This window comes from Protopterus annectens, chromosome 10.part0 (genome assembly GCF_019279795.1).
Source record: "Protopterus annectens isolate FY-2018-M chromosome 10.part0, PAN1.0, whole genome shotgun sequence".
Taxonomy (NCBI): Eukaryota; Metazoa; Chordata; order Ceratodontiformes; family Protopteridae; genus Protopterus; species Protopterus annectens.
In genome coordinates, this window is record NC_056744.1 from 1,359,749,497 (window position 1) to 1,359,767,069 (window position 17,573).

General features: G+C 43.0%; 1 protein-coding gene across 1 annotated transcript in view; it reads left to right on the forward strand.

Annotated features, from left to right (window-relative positions):
- The window catches only part of ZFYVE9 (zinc finger FYVE-type containing 9), a 1,427,803-nt gene that overhangs the window by 937,195 nt on the left and 473,035 nt on the right, over nucleotides 1–17,573 (forward strand). Inside the window, exon 12 of the mRNA XM_044086014.1 lies at nucleotides 12,943–13,047. Coding sequence (XP_043941949.1) covers nucleotides 12,943–13,047 — 105 coding nt within the window. The remainder of the gene's footprint in view (nucleotides 1–12,942; nucleotides 13,048–17,573) is intronic.

Sequence of the window (17,573 nt, forward strand, 5' to 3'; positions counted from 1 at the left end):
CTGTCGGCTCCAAGTTTGGAGCTCTCTTCGGTTCAGGATTTACCTTCTATGTCGTTTCCGGCTGGCACCGACAAGACATTCTCCCTGTCGGCTCCATCAGAGGCTTCATAGCCGTCACAGAGCCACAAGAGGCTAAGGTCCCCTTCACTAGAGTTGGTGCATTTGGCTCCTCGGTCTCCTTTACTTTAGAACGAGCGTAGTCACCGATCCTCTCACTCCTTTCGATCCTTTAGGCTGTCGGATCATGATATGGAGAGAGTGGTCAGTAGGTTGCTAAAGTCGCAGGCACTAGCTAAATTGTTGTCCAGCCCTCCTCAACAGCTATCGGCTCCATCCACTTCTCTCGATTTTCCTCCTCCTCTGACTCCAATGTGTTCAGAGCCGGTGTTCGTTGGGGTTCGAGTAGTGGAAACGTCTGCTCCGATAACTCTATCTCCTTCGGTTCTGACGTCAGCTCCGATCCCATCGGTGGTACCTTCCATCAAGGGATCTGGGCTCCCTCGTCGGCTTCGAGGGGGCGAGTGGCATCGGACCCTTGTCTGACCCCATTCTCCCTCTCGGAGCTTTGGTGCAGGAGAGCTCGGCTCCAACATTGGCCTCGGAGCAGTCTCCCTCGGTGCGGAGAAAGATTCCTATTTCTTCGGAACCGGAGCTTTCTCTGCATCATGGCAGGGACACCTTCGATGTCATGCAGAGTGTGCTGTCCCCCGAGTCAGCTCCACTGTCAGCCCCACCGGCTCCGTCCCCTGTAGTGCCTGTGCCAACCTCTGCTCCCCCTCCAGACCCTAAGCGTAGGGAACCAATGCTCCAGGACACCCCATTGGGTGTTTCCTCCTCTTCTGAGGCCTCTCCTGATCACTCAGAAGAGCCCCCTCAGAAGAAAAAGTGTAAGAGGAAACATATTGACTCCCCCGAGTCTGTCACTTCTGATACAGACATAGATGATTCGGAAGGGTCCCCGAGATCCCCCTCTGAAGATGTTTCCTTCTTGGACATCCTAGAAATGCTTAAGCAGAGGGGGAACTGGAATCCCCTAGCCCCTTCTGAGGATGAGTCTGTATTTCTGGATGCTTTCAGTTCCCGACCTTCCACCTCCTGGGTGTCTCCGGCTTTCGATCCACTTATGACAGTGGTGGTTCGAAAGGCTTGGTCAGCTCTGGATACAGTGGAACCAACTCCGAAGAGACCTAGTAAATTCATTACAGCTCCCCAGGATAAGCAGTTCCTTTCAAAAGGTGTCCCTGTTGATGCTATGGTGGTAGCAGCAGCCACCAAAAAAGAGTTAGCGGAGACCTCTTCGTCCGTCCATCCCCCTAACAAGGAGTCTAGGACGATGGACAGATATGGGAAGCGAATGTTCGCTTCAGCGACCTTCTCTATGAGGTCACTAAACTCCTGTGTCATTTTATCCGACTTCAAAGGGATCTCCTTAAAGAGCTCGGAGATACCCTCCAAAATCCAACTGCTGAGGGAGCACAAGCCAAGGTAGCTTCCCAGCTAGTGACGCTTAATTCTGTTGTTAACTCCTCCATAAGGCTCATTTCCTATGCAGCCGATGGGGCAAGTAGAGCCGCAGATACCGGGGTGGCCCTTAGGAGGCATGCCTGGATGCGGCTGTGTAACTTTGCGGAACCCTTTCGCGTGTCCTTCACCAACACTCCCTTTGATGGTTCCTTTCTTTTTGGACCAAAAATGAAAGACACTTTGACTAGGTGTGAGCAAGAAGGCAAGACTCTCTCTGCCGTGGGAGTCCATTTTCCACTCCCTCTAGACCTTACCCCAAGGGTCAGAAGAGTGGGAAGATGTGGTTCCGTAAATTTCATGGAGCCTTGCCTGACACACGTAGTGATTTTTCCTCCAGAGGCAGAGGGGGAAACAATAATGATAGACACCGCCCTCGTGGCAGAGGGGGTCCGCAGAACCAGGGCAACAGAGAATCCTTCTGTGATAAGCCCTTCCAGCATCCCTGAAGGGTTGCCCGGCTGCTCAACTCTGGAGGCAGTCGGGGGAAGACTTTCGCTGTAACCAAAAGCCTGGCAAAGTTTAACACAAGACAGATGGGTACGGTCCGTTATATCCGGAGGTTACAAAATTCCCTTCCATCAACCCCCTTTACAGTCAAGGAAGACCCTTCCAGATGTTCCGCCCAATCTGAAGGAGCAAGCAGTAAGAGAAGTTTCAAAACTGCTAGAAAAAAGAGCCATCCAGGAAGTCCCAGCAGACCAGCACGGATCCGGAACTTACTCAAGGTTCTTTTTAGTGCCAAAAAAGACAGGGGACTGGAGACCGATTCTGGATCTCAGCAGACTAAACAGGTCTGTGCAAAGAACAAAGTTTCGGATGGTCATGCTACAGTCCATTCTACCCTTTCTGGGTCAGGACAATTGGATGTGCTCGATAGATCTTCAGGATGCGTACTACCATATAAAGATGGACAGGCGCTCCAGGAGATATCTTCACTTCCGGCTGGGGGCCAGTCATTATCAGTTCAGAGCTCTGCCCTTTTCTCACTTCAGCCCCCAGGGTGTTCACCAAATGTATGGCAGTAGTCATGGCTCACCTGAGGCATCAAGGATTCCAGGTGTTTCCGTATCTAGATGACTGGCTCCTTACTGCTACCACCAGGCATCAACTCATACAAGCATGGGACTACACAATCACAATCTGCTCCCAGCTCGGCATTACAATAAATTTCGAAAAATCTGCCTTGTTGCCCTGTCAATCTATCACTTACATAGGAGCAGACTTAGACACAAGGGATATGTTTGCAAGGCTACCACTAGAAAGGGTGTCCGCAATCCGTCAGCAGGTACAGGTTCTGATGCAGAGCAAAAGGATCTAAGTCAAGGGCGTCCTTCAAACTCTGGGTTCCATGGCAGCAGCCATTCTCCTAATCCCAATCGTGCGCTTTCATATGAGAATTCTTCAGTTGCTTCTGTTTACGCAGTGGTCTTTCCAAGAGCTACCCATGACTTACATGATCATGATCACGGATGCATGCAAAAGACATCTTTCTTGGTGGATGGTCTCCCCACTAGTTACTCAGGGCAGACCTTTCATACAACCCCCTCTGGTAGCCACAGTGACGACAGACACCTCCCTGATAGGGTGGGGGGACATTATCTGGGCAGGACAGTCCAAGGCACGTGGCAACCTCACGAGTACTATCTGCACATAAATGTCCTGGAAATGAGAGCCGTGCTCCTGGCATTGCAAGCCCTTCAAGATTCTCTTCCTTCTGGGGCCATTGATATTCAAATGGACAACATGTCAGTGGTGTGGTACATCAACAAGCAGGGCAGAACCAGGTCCTACCCCCTGTGTCGAGTAGCACTCAGACTTTGGCAGTGGGCGATTTCCTCCCAACGTTTTCTGATTGTGACGCACATCCCCGGGATATCCAATGTCATAGCGGACAGGCTCAGCAGAGCTATTCTCATGCCTCATGAGTGGTCTCTGAATCAGGAAGTTGCGAGTTTTGTTTTTCACAAATGGGGACAGCCTTGCTGCAATCTCTTTGCCACCCCCTTCAACAGCAAATGCAGCAACTACTTCTCCCTTCTTCCGCTTCTGGGTCACATACCCAGAGACGCTCTAGTCCACGATTGGCCCCAGGGACTTCTTTATGCCTTTCCTCCTTTCCCCCTGATACCCAAACTTATACAGAAAGCAATATCGTTGGGTTGCAAAATGATCCTCATTGCTCCTTACTGGCCTCGACAGATATGGTTCCCGTTCCTGCACCGTTACATTCTCGATCAACCCTGGACTCTGGACCCAATTACAGACCACCTGATTCATCAGTCAGGCGGGTTGCATCAGTCCCTCAAAACTCTCCAGCTCATGGCTTGGTTGCTCCACTTCCAACCTTAGCCAGGCTTCCCAGCATTTCCCCAGCAGTCCGTGACATTATAGTCTCCTCTCACAAGTCTGCAACAAGGAAAACTTATGCTAGCAAATGGAAACATTTTTCTTGTTGGGCAAAGGCTAGGAATGTTGATCCCTTTTCAGCCCCAGTCCACAAAATCCTGGAGTTCCTAACATAACTGTTTCACTCCGGGTCCGCTTCTTCTACGATCAGGGTACAACTGGCGGCCATTTCTAACTTTCATGTTGGTTTTTCGAACTCTAACATTATGTCTCATAAGCTCTGTAAAGCTTTTTTGAGAGGGACAACTCTTCTTAGGCCTCCAGTGAGAGATCCCCCTACTCCTTGGGACCTTAATTTAGTCCTAACCTCCTTAATTCTGCCCCCTTTTGAACCAGCAGCGTCCTGCTCTATCAAGTTTCTATCTTGGAAGACACTCTTTCTGGTAGCTATTACTACAGCCAAACACGTCTCCAAACTTCAGGCGCTATGTGTTTGTCCTCCATACTTGGTTTTTCATAAGGACAGGGTTGCTCTGAGGACTAATCCTTCATTTCTCCCTAAAGTCTGCTCCGAAAACAATTTAAACCAATCTATAGATCTTCCTGTGTTTTTCCCTAATCATACCAACAAGGCAGAGTACAAACTACACCAATTGGACGTTCATAGACAATTGCGTTTTTACCTGCACAGAACTAAAGAAGTAAGGAAGTCGGACCGACTATTCCTTTCTTATGCCTTGGGCAAACAAGGTCTCCCAGTTTCCAAGGTAACCTTGTCCAGATGGTTGTCACACACTATTTCTTTTATTTATCAGTTAAGGAACAAACAGTTACCTTTTAAACCGAAAGGTCATTCTACTAGGGCCTTGGCCACCTCTGTAGCCTTCCAGTCTAGGTTGCCCATGGATTTCATCTGTGCAGCTGCCACGTGGGCAAACCCTCATACCTTTATTTCTCATTACAAGTTGAATATGGTCTCCAGGAGCAGAGCTGACTTTGGTTCCACTATTCTGAAGAGTCTGTTCCACTGAGCCACCCAGGATTTTAGGTGCTAGGGACACTATCCCAACCAGCAAGAATGAAGGCGAGGTAGACAACTTAACATAAAGAAGTTATGTACCTACCATAACGTTCCATGTTAGTTGTCTTCATCTTGCCTTTCTTCTTGCGTCCCACCCTCTGTCCCCCTGTTATGGTGGATCGAGAGGAGTTTTTCTGTTTCAGTGGCTGTGTGTTCTCTTGTTGCCTCTATTGACTTAGAGAATATGGCAGGTATAGTCAACTGATTTTTTGACTGGTTTATTCTGTTGTTATGTCTGGAGTTAGCTATTTCAAATGAGATCTGGGTAGCTATCGCTAGGCATTATGGGATAAGGGGTAGCCTCGAGCCAGTAAACAGCTCTCGAGCTATTGAAGATGGCCGAGTCAGAGCCGAGGATCGGCTCCGATCCCAACCAGCAAGAAGGAAGGCGAGATGAAGACAACTAACATGGAATGTTATGGTAGGTACATAACTTATTTTTTCCGTCACAGCAAACTGTAGCAGAATCTGGGTGAGCCTTTCCAGTAAAGCTCTGAAATGTTTTATTTTTCCCCTTAAATAGAAGGTTTAGTTCCTAGCTCCACCCCCTCAGTTCACAGATTATTAACCTTAGCTGACCTCTTCTAACTTATGTGAAGTTGTAAATTGAAATAAAATAACAAAATAAAATAAACAGATAAGGAAAGCAAGAAAGTGAAATACAGTTTTTGTGTTTCTGTTTGTGTGTATGTATACAGGAGAAGGAGAATAAGGTTAGAATGTTAAAGTAAAGGTGTTAGCTTTTGACAAATGGACTTTAGAGAGAGCAGAGGTTAGGGGCAGTGTAATGGCTCACACTCAGAACTGCACAGAAGAGTAGGGGATGTGACAGTATTAACAGCAGTAGTTTAGCTCTCAACTAAGGTATAATGTGTATGGAATGGAGATGCAGAAACATAGCTCTTACCCATGGCACTGCAGATAAGGGTAAAAGGTGGAGCAGTAGTAGTAGTACTTAATGTCCTTGCTAGGTTGGGGAGATAACAAATGGAAATGCAGAAATATAACCCTTACCAGTGTCACTCTAGACAAGGATAAGAGGTCATGTATTTTCCCCTCCATCCTCCTTGACTTTTGGGTTATTTGACCTTGTAGTGGATCCGTGCTGGCAAATTTCTGCTTAGAGCATCTCCAGCTCTCAAGCTGCCCCTCTTCACTCTCCCATAATGCTGTGTGTCCCTACTGTTCCTCAGATCTTGTTTGCCACCATCTGCAACAAACTATTCTCTAGCACTCATCGGAGTTGCTTCACATAAGTGGTATTTCTTCTTATAAATGTTTTTGCTAATTTTTAATTTTTTCTGTCCCTTTACACATATTTTTTATACTATGATTACTGAAATGTAAAACTTTTTTTTTCTTCCCCTACTGTCTCTCTCTGTGTATATGACTGAGACTTACCTAAGCCTGCTTTTTCACATCAGTATTCCAACACAAAAAATTTGATATTTTCAGTTATTGTTTGCTTAAGATTTCTAAGGTGCCTGTTAATACTAAAGGGTCTTCTCCGTAAAGACAAACCGTTTTCTGAAGAAAGAGAAAGAGAAAGAAGGAGAAAGAAAAAAAGAGTGATCCAAAGAAAAGGAAAAAATATAAGGAAAAAATGGAAGAGACAAGCTGATTTGTCTCCTCCTCTTCCTGCACCAAAGGTGGCAAAACTCTCTCCACTCTCTGTTCCATCAGGGCATATCCACTCAGAATAAACCATCTTCTAACCATCTGTATCAATGGCTTTTGACATAGAAGCCACTGTGATCCAGGTGGATCTCCTTGAAGTGAATGACATTTGCTAGCAGCAGGTCCTCATAGAGGGAGCTGTCTAGGTTTCTGGACATGAGATCTTCAGTTTCTTCCGATAGCTCTACCAGGTTTGTCTGGAGTGCTGTAGATACTGATTGGGAAAGAATGATGAGGGTGGTCATCAAGGTGTCATTCCAACACCCTCTGTTTCTAGGGGAGATTGGGTTTGCCCAGCAAATCCTGTCCCCAATGTTCCTTCCTTACCAAGCATTTTTGGTGCTAATGGTTTAGAGCCAAGCCTCTTACAGAACATCTCTTATTAGAGCCAGTAGGATCCCATCTGTCAGTACCAAGCATGCAACTAACTCACTCTGTCCTGATATTTTCAGAGTTGACTATGTCTAGGTGCCAAATGGTCATGGCAGATCCTGAGGCCCAGGTGCCAACTGCTGTGCCAACAGTTTTGTCTCTGCTCTCAATTTCAGTGACCTCATCACTAAATACATCGGTTCTGATCTCAGCCTGGGAGCCAACTATCCCTTCAGTATTGAGGGTATGCCTTCTGGTTTCATCAGATAGACAGTTATTTGTGTACCACCTCCTGTTTGTGGCCAGTTTGTCCTCTATGCCATCTGGATCCATTTTGGCATTCAAGCCTTTTTAGAGGATCAACATCTGTCCATTAAAGCAGGAAGGGGATGCTGCTTTGGTTTCAGCTCCACTATTGGACACTGGTCCATCAGAGTCCTTGAGCCCCTGTGTTCAGTTCAAAAGACTGCTCAGCTCTGAATGCCTTGAATCAGTCCTTCATCAAGGTAGTAAGGACACTTCTGGACCCTTGGATATCCCCCAGGCTCACAGAAAGTGTCAGTGCAAAACAAAGCACATTGATAGCCCTACAGAGTCACTTACCCCTGGACACAGACCTCAGTAAAGGAGAAGGTTCCTCCACCAGTCCCCCCCCCCCACCGCCCTCGAGGATGTCAACTTTGGAGTGGTCCTGGAATGAGTGGAAATTGGCCCACCAACTCCCCCTAGTCCTTTCCCCACATGAAGAAGTGTTGTTTGAGGCATTCAGTGCTGGTCTTTCTCTTGCCTGGGTGATCCCTCCTGATGTCCTTCTCATAAACCTGATAGCACTAGGGGCATGGCAGAAACCTAATATCATAGAAACTACTTAACGTAAGCAAGGTAATATTTTGAGACTTCCACAAAGACCGGCCATATTGGAGCAAGGACCTTCTCATTGAGCCTAGTGTATTTTCAGCTGCAAGTAAAAAGCAGCTGTCTGAGGAATGTACTACAGGCTATCCTCCTAACAGTAAATTATGGATGATAGACCACTTTGGGAGGTGAGTTTATGCCTCAGGAACTTTTTCCCTCAGGATGTTAAATTACATGTGTCATATGACTCAATTCCAGAGTGACCTTCCTGCACAGACATTGGATTCCCTCAGGAGATTATCCTAACTGAACACAGGAAGCAGATTCAATCTCAAGTCTCCACCATGCTGTCTTGTAGCGGGCACTAGCATTTCCACGCACCATGCCTGATTGAGCCTGTGTGACATTGCAAGCAACTGTAAAGTATCCCTCATTAATGTCCCTTGCCTCAACACTGTCTAGTCCAAGTGGTGAAGAAATATTACTGAAGATCGAACAGGAAAGAAGAACATTGCCTAACATGGGAGTATTGTTTGAAACACCTCAAAGGTCCTGTTTTATGAACCAGAAGGGAAGAAAAAGCCTGTGGTTCAGAAAATCTCTGCCTGTTCTTTTTCTTCTCAGATAGGATGCCCTGTAGAAGTTGGGGGGTGTAGGTGTCCTTAAGTGTATGCTACCTCAGAGGCAGAGAGGGTCTGCAAAATCAGGAGTTCAGCGGTCCCTTTTTTAGGCAATTCTCCCCAGTACCAATGAAGGGTTGCCCCAACTGCTCCCCTCTGGATGCAGTCAGTGGCTAATCTCTCTTCACCTAGCTGCTTGGTTAGATATCAGGACAAATGGGTTAAGAGCATCATATCTGGAGGCTACGTCTTACCTTTCATATCAATTTCCAGACCTCCTCCCCTTCCACATGTTCCACCCCACCAAAGGAAAGCAGTAGCACAGGAGATTATTCAACTCTTTAAAAAAAATAGCAGTCAGAATTCCACCAGACCAGGAAAGGATCCAGGATCTATTCAAGATTCTTACTACCAAAGAAAAGTACAGGACATCAAGCCCATTCTAGATCTCAGAGAGCTAAATCTCTATGTCAAAAAGACAAAATTCCAAATTGTCACTGTGTAGTCCATCTTTGTATCTACAGGAAGGGAATTGGATGTGCTTAATAGACCTTCAAGGTGTTCCACAAATGCATGATGTTAGTCATAGCTAATCAAAGATGGAAAGAGGTCCCGAGTGTTCCCATATCTTGAAGATTGGCTGCTTACTACAAAAAGAAAAGAATCCCTTACTTAGTAAGAGATTGCCGCCATTTGTGATTGCCCTTTGATGTCCCGGTTAATCTTGAAAAGTGAAACCTAGAACCCACCCAGTCATTAGATTTCTTTGGCTGCCATCTAGAGACTACTATAACAATTGCAAGACTTCTTGTACAAAGACTACCACCTCTCAGCTTCTCTAGTACTGAAAACATTCGGCATGATGGTGGTAGCCATTGTGCTGTTTGTTCACACCAAGTATCACATGAGAATACTCCAGTGGACACTTTTTGTGCAATTGCCCAGTTCAATTATTGCCTTCATATTCCTATCCAGCTATGCACAACTTGCAAAGCTCATCTAAAATCGTGAAATCACCACCTCTCTTAGTTCAAGCAGGTTACCCCTTTGTTCTATCCCTTCCATCAGCCATATTTACTATGGACACATCTGCTTTGGGGTGGAGGAGCACTATGAAGAAAGGAAAGTCCAAGGAACATGGCCACATCAAGATGCTCACCTTCACATCAATATACTGGAGATGAGGGGTGTCCTGTTAGCATTCCAGACTCTGTAAGACTTCATTCCCCAGGGTGTGATTTCAGTACACACAGACAGTTGTTTATGTACCACCTCTGTTGTGTGGTATATAACCAAGCAGAGGTAACCTGATCATACCCCTTGTGCTGAGAGGCCATGAGAGTGTGTCAATCAACTGTCTTTACAGTATTTTCTGATTGCAATGCACCCTGCAGGTTGAGTCAGCCTTCCAGTGGAGAGGCTTAGTCACTGTATTATGATGCCTAATGAGTGGTTCCCTCAACTGCGTAGAAGTACACAAGAACTTTAGCTCCACATTTCAGCCTTGCTGTGACCGGTTTGCCTCCCCAAGCAGCTATTTTGCCATCATCCCTCAAAGGGACAGATACCTAGAGGCAATCTCCTCCACCCTTGCTTACCTGGTGTAGTTGTATGCCTTTCATCCTCTTCCCTGATGACAAAGTTTCTTCAGAAAACTTCTCTTTGCAAGGCAAAAGTTGTTTTTACAGCACCTTTTTGGCCCAAGCAGGTTTGGTTTCCGGTGCTCTGGCCTCACCTAATATTGCTTCTGAGACAGCCCTGAACAAAACTATACATTTTTTAGTTTTTTTCCTTAATCATATTAACAAAGGAAAATATGGTTGTGCATACTGCTGATGTTCACACACAATAACCTTTCTCCCTTCAGAGTACAAAGCCCTTAGTAAAGACAGCCAACTCTGTACTTTTTCTTAGCAAGAATAGGAAACAAAGATTCCCAAGTAATGTTCTCCATATGGCTGTCCTGTTACATCACCTTCATATTTTATATAAGTAACAAACATCTTGACTACAAACTAAAGTCACATTCCACAAGGTTGATTTCAATGTCTATGGCCTTTTCCTTGAATTCTTCTGTAGATGATGATTATGCTGTAACAATATGGAAAATAATGCACACATTTATCAAAAACTATGGACTTGATGTAAAATCAAGTTCTTGGACATCTTAGATATGCCGTCCTTAAGGGTATCCTGCCATAATGTCACCTAATAAGGAAGTAGCTGGGGATTCTGTCAGTTGAGATGGACAGAAGGGACTTACAGGCTTCAAAAGTTATTTACTTACCTTAATGATGGATCCTTATTGCCCCTATTCATCTGCCTGGGCAACCCTTCTGCCATCCCCTTCAGTATTGTCATTTTCCATCCTGGATAGATCTGGTTAGTCCTAAATATGAAGCCTTTTTCCGGGCCTCCTTAGTATTATAGTATTTCATGGGGAAGACTTGATCTGAGGATCAGTAGGGACACACTGCATTATGGGAGAACAAAGAAGTTCAAACGTTGGAGATGCTCTGTGGAAAGTTGCTTGCTTGAATCTGCCACAAGGGTGGACAACCAGTCAGTTAAGCTGGGTGGAGAGGGAGAGTATAGCTCCATTGTTATAGTAAGGACATAACTTTCATTTTAGTGGAGTGGTAACAGTATTTTAGCTCCCACCTAACGTACTACAGATAAAGAGCAACAACGCAGTAGTAAAACTTTAACTTGTGGTACTGCAGATATGGGTAGAGATGAAGTGGTAATGTTGCTTAGCTCCTCTCTAAGGTATTATTTATTTCTTCATTTTGTTTTATTTGTCCTTTGTCTGACTGATCAGTGGAGGCCCAGGGAGAAACGCTCTGCAACAAATTCAAAAACATTTAATTGCAGTTGAGTAATTATATACAAGAGGAGAAAGCCTTACAACAGATTAAATATTTTACAATGAGTTGGGAAGAAGGACTGCACAGAAGCACACAAAAACACTTTACAGTAGCTGATAAGTAATTATAAACAAGGGGAGAAAATCCCACAACAGATAAAAACACAAACAGATTGTAATGCATTTACAGAAATATTAAGAATACAATATGTATTGCATGTAGGAAGACACACTGAAGAAGTTGATCGACATTGTCAAGCAAACTAATACGTAGTTATTCAGAATATTGCCTGTATGTCTAATTGTATATGGAAGTGATAAATAATTATTCTGCTGCCAAAATAGACAGAGGAATAGAAAGATATGATAAGGAGTAATGAGCAGGAGGAAAAATTAAATACATGGAGAGAGACAGTTGATCATTACTAGAGAAATGAGAATGTTATGGAAGGGCATGAGCGGAAAATAAATAGTAAGTATTGGCTGAATATGTAGAAGAACATACTTAGTAGTATGGCATCATTAAAGTGAGAGCTTCCTTTGATGTTAGGCCATTACTACTTGCTATGATAGGGAGGTGTTAGTGAATTTAGAGTGAGAAAGGCCCTGTTTTGAGGGTTGTGCATGTACATTTCCAGGTGTACTAAGGATAAGGGATGCTGATACAGTAACATAACCCTTATCAGTGGCACTGCTGATGAGGCTAAGGGATGGAGTGGTAACGGTGCTTAGCTGTTCTGTACTGTACTCGGGTAAAGGATGCTGGTACAGTAGTATAATCATTACCTGTGGCACTGTAGTTTAAGATATATGCTGGAGTGGAGTGGTACCAGTACTTTAGCTCCCATCTCAGGTACTGTGGATAAGAGATGGAGATTTTTTACTATAACCCTTACCTGTGGCACTGTAGGTAAGTGTAGGAGTAATGGAGTGGTAACAGTACTTTAACTCTGTGTGCCTCAGAAGAGGAACAAAATTCTATAGTAACTTTTACCTCTGTCACTGTTTGTAGGAACTAGAACAACTAGAAAGACTTCACAAAAAGGAGCAGTGCTTAGTTACCATCTAAGGTACTGTGGATAAGAAATGGAGATGCAATCATTTAGCTGTCACCTAATGTACTGCTGAAGAGGGAGGGAAGTGTTTTAGTTCTTAATTTTGGCACGGATGAGAGTATAGCTTGGGGAAAAGGAAGTACTGAAAGGTGAGGAAAATGGCAGGATGGGTGGTATAAAAAGCAAACTAGGAGTAATTAATAATTCTGTAATTTTACCCAGAGTGGAGATGGACGAAATGAGAATTAGAGATGTTTGGGCAGTTTAGGATGATGTTAGAATTGATAAATAAATTCAAATTGTACCTTTAAAATTGTGATTAGAGTACTGCAGTTTAGACTGGAGAGAGGTGGTGCTCCTTGTACTTTATCCTCTAAGTGGTTCTGAGAAAGACCTCAAAAATGAAGCTGCTAGTCACTGTTATAAACAGACTCAGTGTAATCTGGAAATTTTCTTTAGACATGCATAAGCAATAAGCATTTTTTTTTGTTTTGCGGCACATGTTCAGTGCGTTCTTTTAAATAATGCTCTTTGTCACCATTTTAGGACTTCAGGAATTACCAGTACACACTGCCTGTTGTCCAGGGTCTGGTTATAGACATGGAAGTAAAGAAAACCAGCATCAAGATTCCTAGTAACAGATACAATGAGGTAATGTTTTCTTAGCACTCATTATACTTAAGTTTTGCACATAATTAAGCAAATGTTTGTGCTACAACTGTAATATTGTAATCTTCCAGTGTTTGTTTTTTTAAAGCAGTGCAGTCACTGCAGACAGTTAATCTGTTACTGATCTCTGATATGTACGAATGTCATCCTAGTCATTTCACTTTGCCTTCTTAGAGATTTATCTTTTCCACTGGCATCAGCAGCGTATATTTATTTATTATTTTATTGCTATTTGTTGAAAGGGTAAGTGAGCTGGCCTTTTGATCATTTTCAGCCACAACCTGGGCTCATAGAGCAGTACAAGCAATAACACAAAAGAAGTAGTTACTCTACAAAAGAGATTAAATACTATGCAGAGAAAGACGCATTAGTACAATTCTTTGAATGCAATAATATCAGTATGATAAATGCTTGTGTAAGAGCAGAGAGTATCCATCTGACATTTATTTTGTAGTAGTCTTATCGGAAACAGATTTTATTTATTTATTTTTTGCAATGAGCTGCATTGCATTTCCTTTGTGCATTTGCATAGTCAACAAACAGTGCTTCCAAAAATTGATTCTCATATTGTCATGTTTGTGAGTTGTGTGCACCCAAAATGTAGTACTTCCTAGGTACCACTGTACTACAAGCAGCAGTCCGCTTTGTATGCTTCAGAAAAGTGGAAGTTTTTCAGTTCGTTCCTGGGCTACCTCTGAATAGCCCAGTTGTGCTGTAGGGTGCAATCTGTCCTACTGTGAGGAGACAGGGTATTTTTAAATGTTGCTTTCCCTGCCATTGGGTGACTCTGCTTTCACAACTTGGTTGAGCTAATCACACATTACTGGCCCAAATACTTTCTTCAGTAGGTGTCAGCATTGCAGCAGTTTGGACTACCTAACTCTCCCCACTTAATATTGTCGGTCACTTCCACCGTCTGGTGCCACCACTCGTATTGCTAATTTACCCTGTGGCCCATCTGGGTCATAGTTAGGGTTTTATATACTGAGCCACAGAGCTGGCATTTAGGTCATAAATTGTCCTTGTCACTGGTAAATGTCTATGTTAGCACACCTAAGCATAAGCGTTGCATGTCCATATGCATATTAAGTTAGCAGCCAAGGTCTGAGCCAGCATTGCCTTTTTCATCTCAGGGAGAAGTACAAAAAGTATAACAGGTGTAGATGTTAGAGATTCATTCCTGCCAGATACAGATGCTATCAGGAGAAGGTTTGTGGGTTTGTTTGAGACCAAAAAGATGGTGATCATTGAGAGCTGTTCACAAGGGGACCAGTGGTAAGGTGGTCCATGCATCTCCAGTCATATGCTGATACATCTCCACAAGGACAAGAACCCAAGAGACAAGGTTGCTCCCCTAGCTCTTCATTATTGCCACCAGTCTGTGCAAGTTCTGAGCTTACCCTTGGCTAGACAGGTCTCAAGCCTGCATTTGTCTTGAATTATAAATGAGTTACTGGCTGTCAGATGCACTTGTTCTGAACCTAGACTATCTAACGGTGCAGTCTCCAGAAAACACTGCACAACATTGCACCCTGCTCATAAAGAAACCTGTAGATGTCAAATGACATACAAAAAACACTTAAAGCAAATTTAGTCAGTATAACCAGAATTTTTTATCCTCCTGCTAGCAGTACAGCTAAAGTATGCAAAACAACTGCAAATTTTAAACTAGATCAGCTTTCATGAATACATTCAGAGGTACTTTCAACTGATGCCTTCAATTGTCTTAAATGTCCTCTTTTCCTGAGCTTGGTAGTGCTGATTCCATTGCCCCCCCCCCCCAATCCATGCATCTTCTCAAACAGTATATCACTCCTAGTTCAGTTGTCATTCAAACAAGGTTCAGACTGTGGCAGTCAGCCAAGGCCTTACCATATTCCTTTGATTTGAGCTAACAACATGTTAACTGTAGCCACACACTTATCCATTGTTAAGATTTCTCAGCAGTGTCGGCTGATGTGTTCTCCAAATGCAGGAATAATTAAGAAGCAAGCTAAAAAAGTTTACTAAAATTTCATTTACACATTTCCCCTGTGTTAAGGTCCCCCTTCATTTCATTCTAATACCTGTTGCCAGCCTCTGTCCTTAATGACATTATTCAGCATTGATAGCTCTGTCATTGATCATTTGGTCTTATATTATGAAGGGTAACAATCAAAATAAGAGAAATAAGACCCAACACTCACAAAATAGGATGTGTGCTGTACTGTGTAAAAATTAATTAGAGATATGGTTTCCTATGAAGAATTTTGTAGTCTCATGTAACCATTTAATTTGTAAACCCTGGTATTGAGTAATGACTTCTTCTGCTTGCCTCTCACTGTGTTTAAGTGCTACCACGGTCTAATGACCATGCCTTTAATGGATGTCCTTAAATTGTGTAAGTACTAAGGACCTGTAACAACATATAATACTGTTTGCCAGGTACTGTAGTAGGTATGGGTAAGATGAAAGCGGTAGAAGTAACATTATATGTCTTTCTGCCAGGTGATACTGGCTGAGAATGGAACTCGTGTCCTTCCTAGTAGACAACCAATATGTTATCAGTACTCCGGTGTATACCTCTTACTAACCTCTGATGAAGTACTGTAATAAAAAGGTAGGCAAATTTACCCATTGTTCATACAAGACTTGTATATATAATTGCCCAGTACTAAGTTTTCATGTCAACTGCATGTGTGATTTATCAACAGTAAAGCAAAAAAAAAACGAACCCCCAGATGGATGCTCAGATGTGCCAAGCTGGTACCTGGGTGCCAGGCTAGTAATATGATGGGCAGTGGTTGGAGAAAAAAATGAGGCAAAAAAGGTGTACTGGAGTAAAAATAGATGAAGACCTAAAATTTGATGAACTTCTTTAAACTGTTAAAAAAACACCAGAACTTGATTTATTATACAGAAGTAAACACTATCAAACTATCATAGCACCAAACAAAATGAAACTAGACAACTGTTGCAACAAAATTGCTGGATTTGCCTCTAATCTATTTTAAAAGAATCATACTGGCTAGAGCTCCAGTGACATCTTACAGACTCACAACTACTTATTGCCCATAATGTAATATGTAAACCAGAAAACAGTCCAGCCCTACAAAACACCGTAAAATATTAGTGCCCAGCCAGGGAACTAAACTGTCAAAATAAATCACTTTTACTCGCCACCAAATCTAAATGTACTGCTGGTGACTCGCTGCACTCCTGCCATGTTTCCAAACTTTGGAACTCCTTATCACTGCACTTTAAGCAAATTAAAAAAACTAAAAGTTTTCAAAAATCACCTTGAACATTTAACTCCTGGCTGTCCTCCTGCTCAACTTCAGGCTAATACTTTCATTGTAAGTACCAAAAACTATCGTTTAATTTACTATTTCATTGATCTTAATGTTACTAAATGCAGTATTCTGCCTTCTAACCCTTACTCTGTTTCAAAATACAAATCTCTCTTACATCATTCGTCATGCTTGGAAGTTTATCTAAGTACTAATCAACTGCTGTACCTCTCTCTCATTTAAAAATATCTTGTCTGTAGTATTTTCTCTCTTTCCACATCAACATGATCTTTGGTATCTTGCCAAAGTATCCAGTTTTACTGCTCACAAATACCTACTACTTCATTGTAATGTAACTTATGTTTACCCAATGCATGCCAGTGTAGGTTCATCACAATATTGCAGGGTTTGAATTTATTGAAAGATTTTGTTTAATCTGCTCTCTCTGTACTGCAGTTGTTACCTATGCAACTTATTTTTTGTGTTAGTGCATGACATTGTATAACTTTTATGGGTAGCTTTTGTCATCTGGCCTCTACTGAAAAAAAATTTTTTTTTTTTTTTAATTTGCTCAGTCAAACTTTCCTGATTTGCAGATAGAAATAAATAAATGAGATTGTGTTGGATCAGCAGTGATTAATATAGCAGAATTAATCGGTGCATTTTTCAAATGATCAAAATCTGCATGGCTTTCAGATTTCCATTCTGTAAAAACTTATACAAGTTTTCTACACTTTGTAACATGAGGTTACATGTGGCTCTGCCTTTTGAATAAAATCTTATGTAAATTCTATGGGGAAAATGACTAACCTGTGAACTCTCATAATTCCGTTAGAATAGTAGGGAGAGGTACCTGATGAATGGCTGTAATCTGTTCAGATACGGGCAGTCTTGCCATTTTTTTTAACAGTTACCTCTAGAAATGTCATGAGACCCGCAGTGGTGGTGCTGCGGTAGCGTTGTCGCCTCACAGTAAGACGCTGTCCGGTTCGATTCTCAGATAGAGTGTCTTCGGCGTGGAGACATGCGTGAATGGGTGTACCTTCGTTAAAGGTGTTGCGTCAGGCCTGGCAAGCCGGTACGTAAAAATCAACTGCCAATCATTAGCGGACCGGAGTTCCGTTGTGGCGACCCCTAACCGGGAAAAGCCGAAAGACGCAAACCTGTAGAAATGTCATGCCTGGTTGCATGAGCTGAACTTTGTCAATGTCCATTTTCTACCCAGGTTTTAGCAAAGCT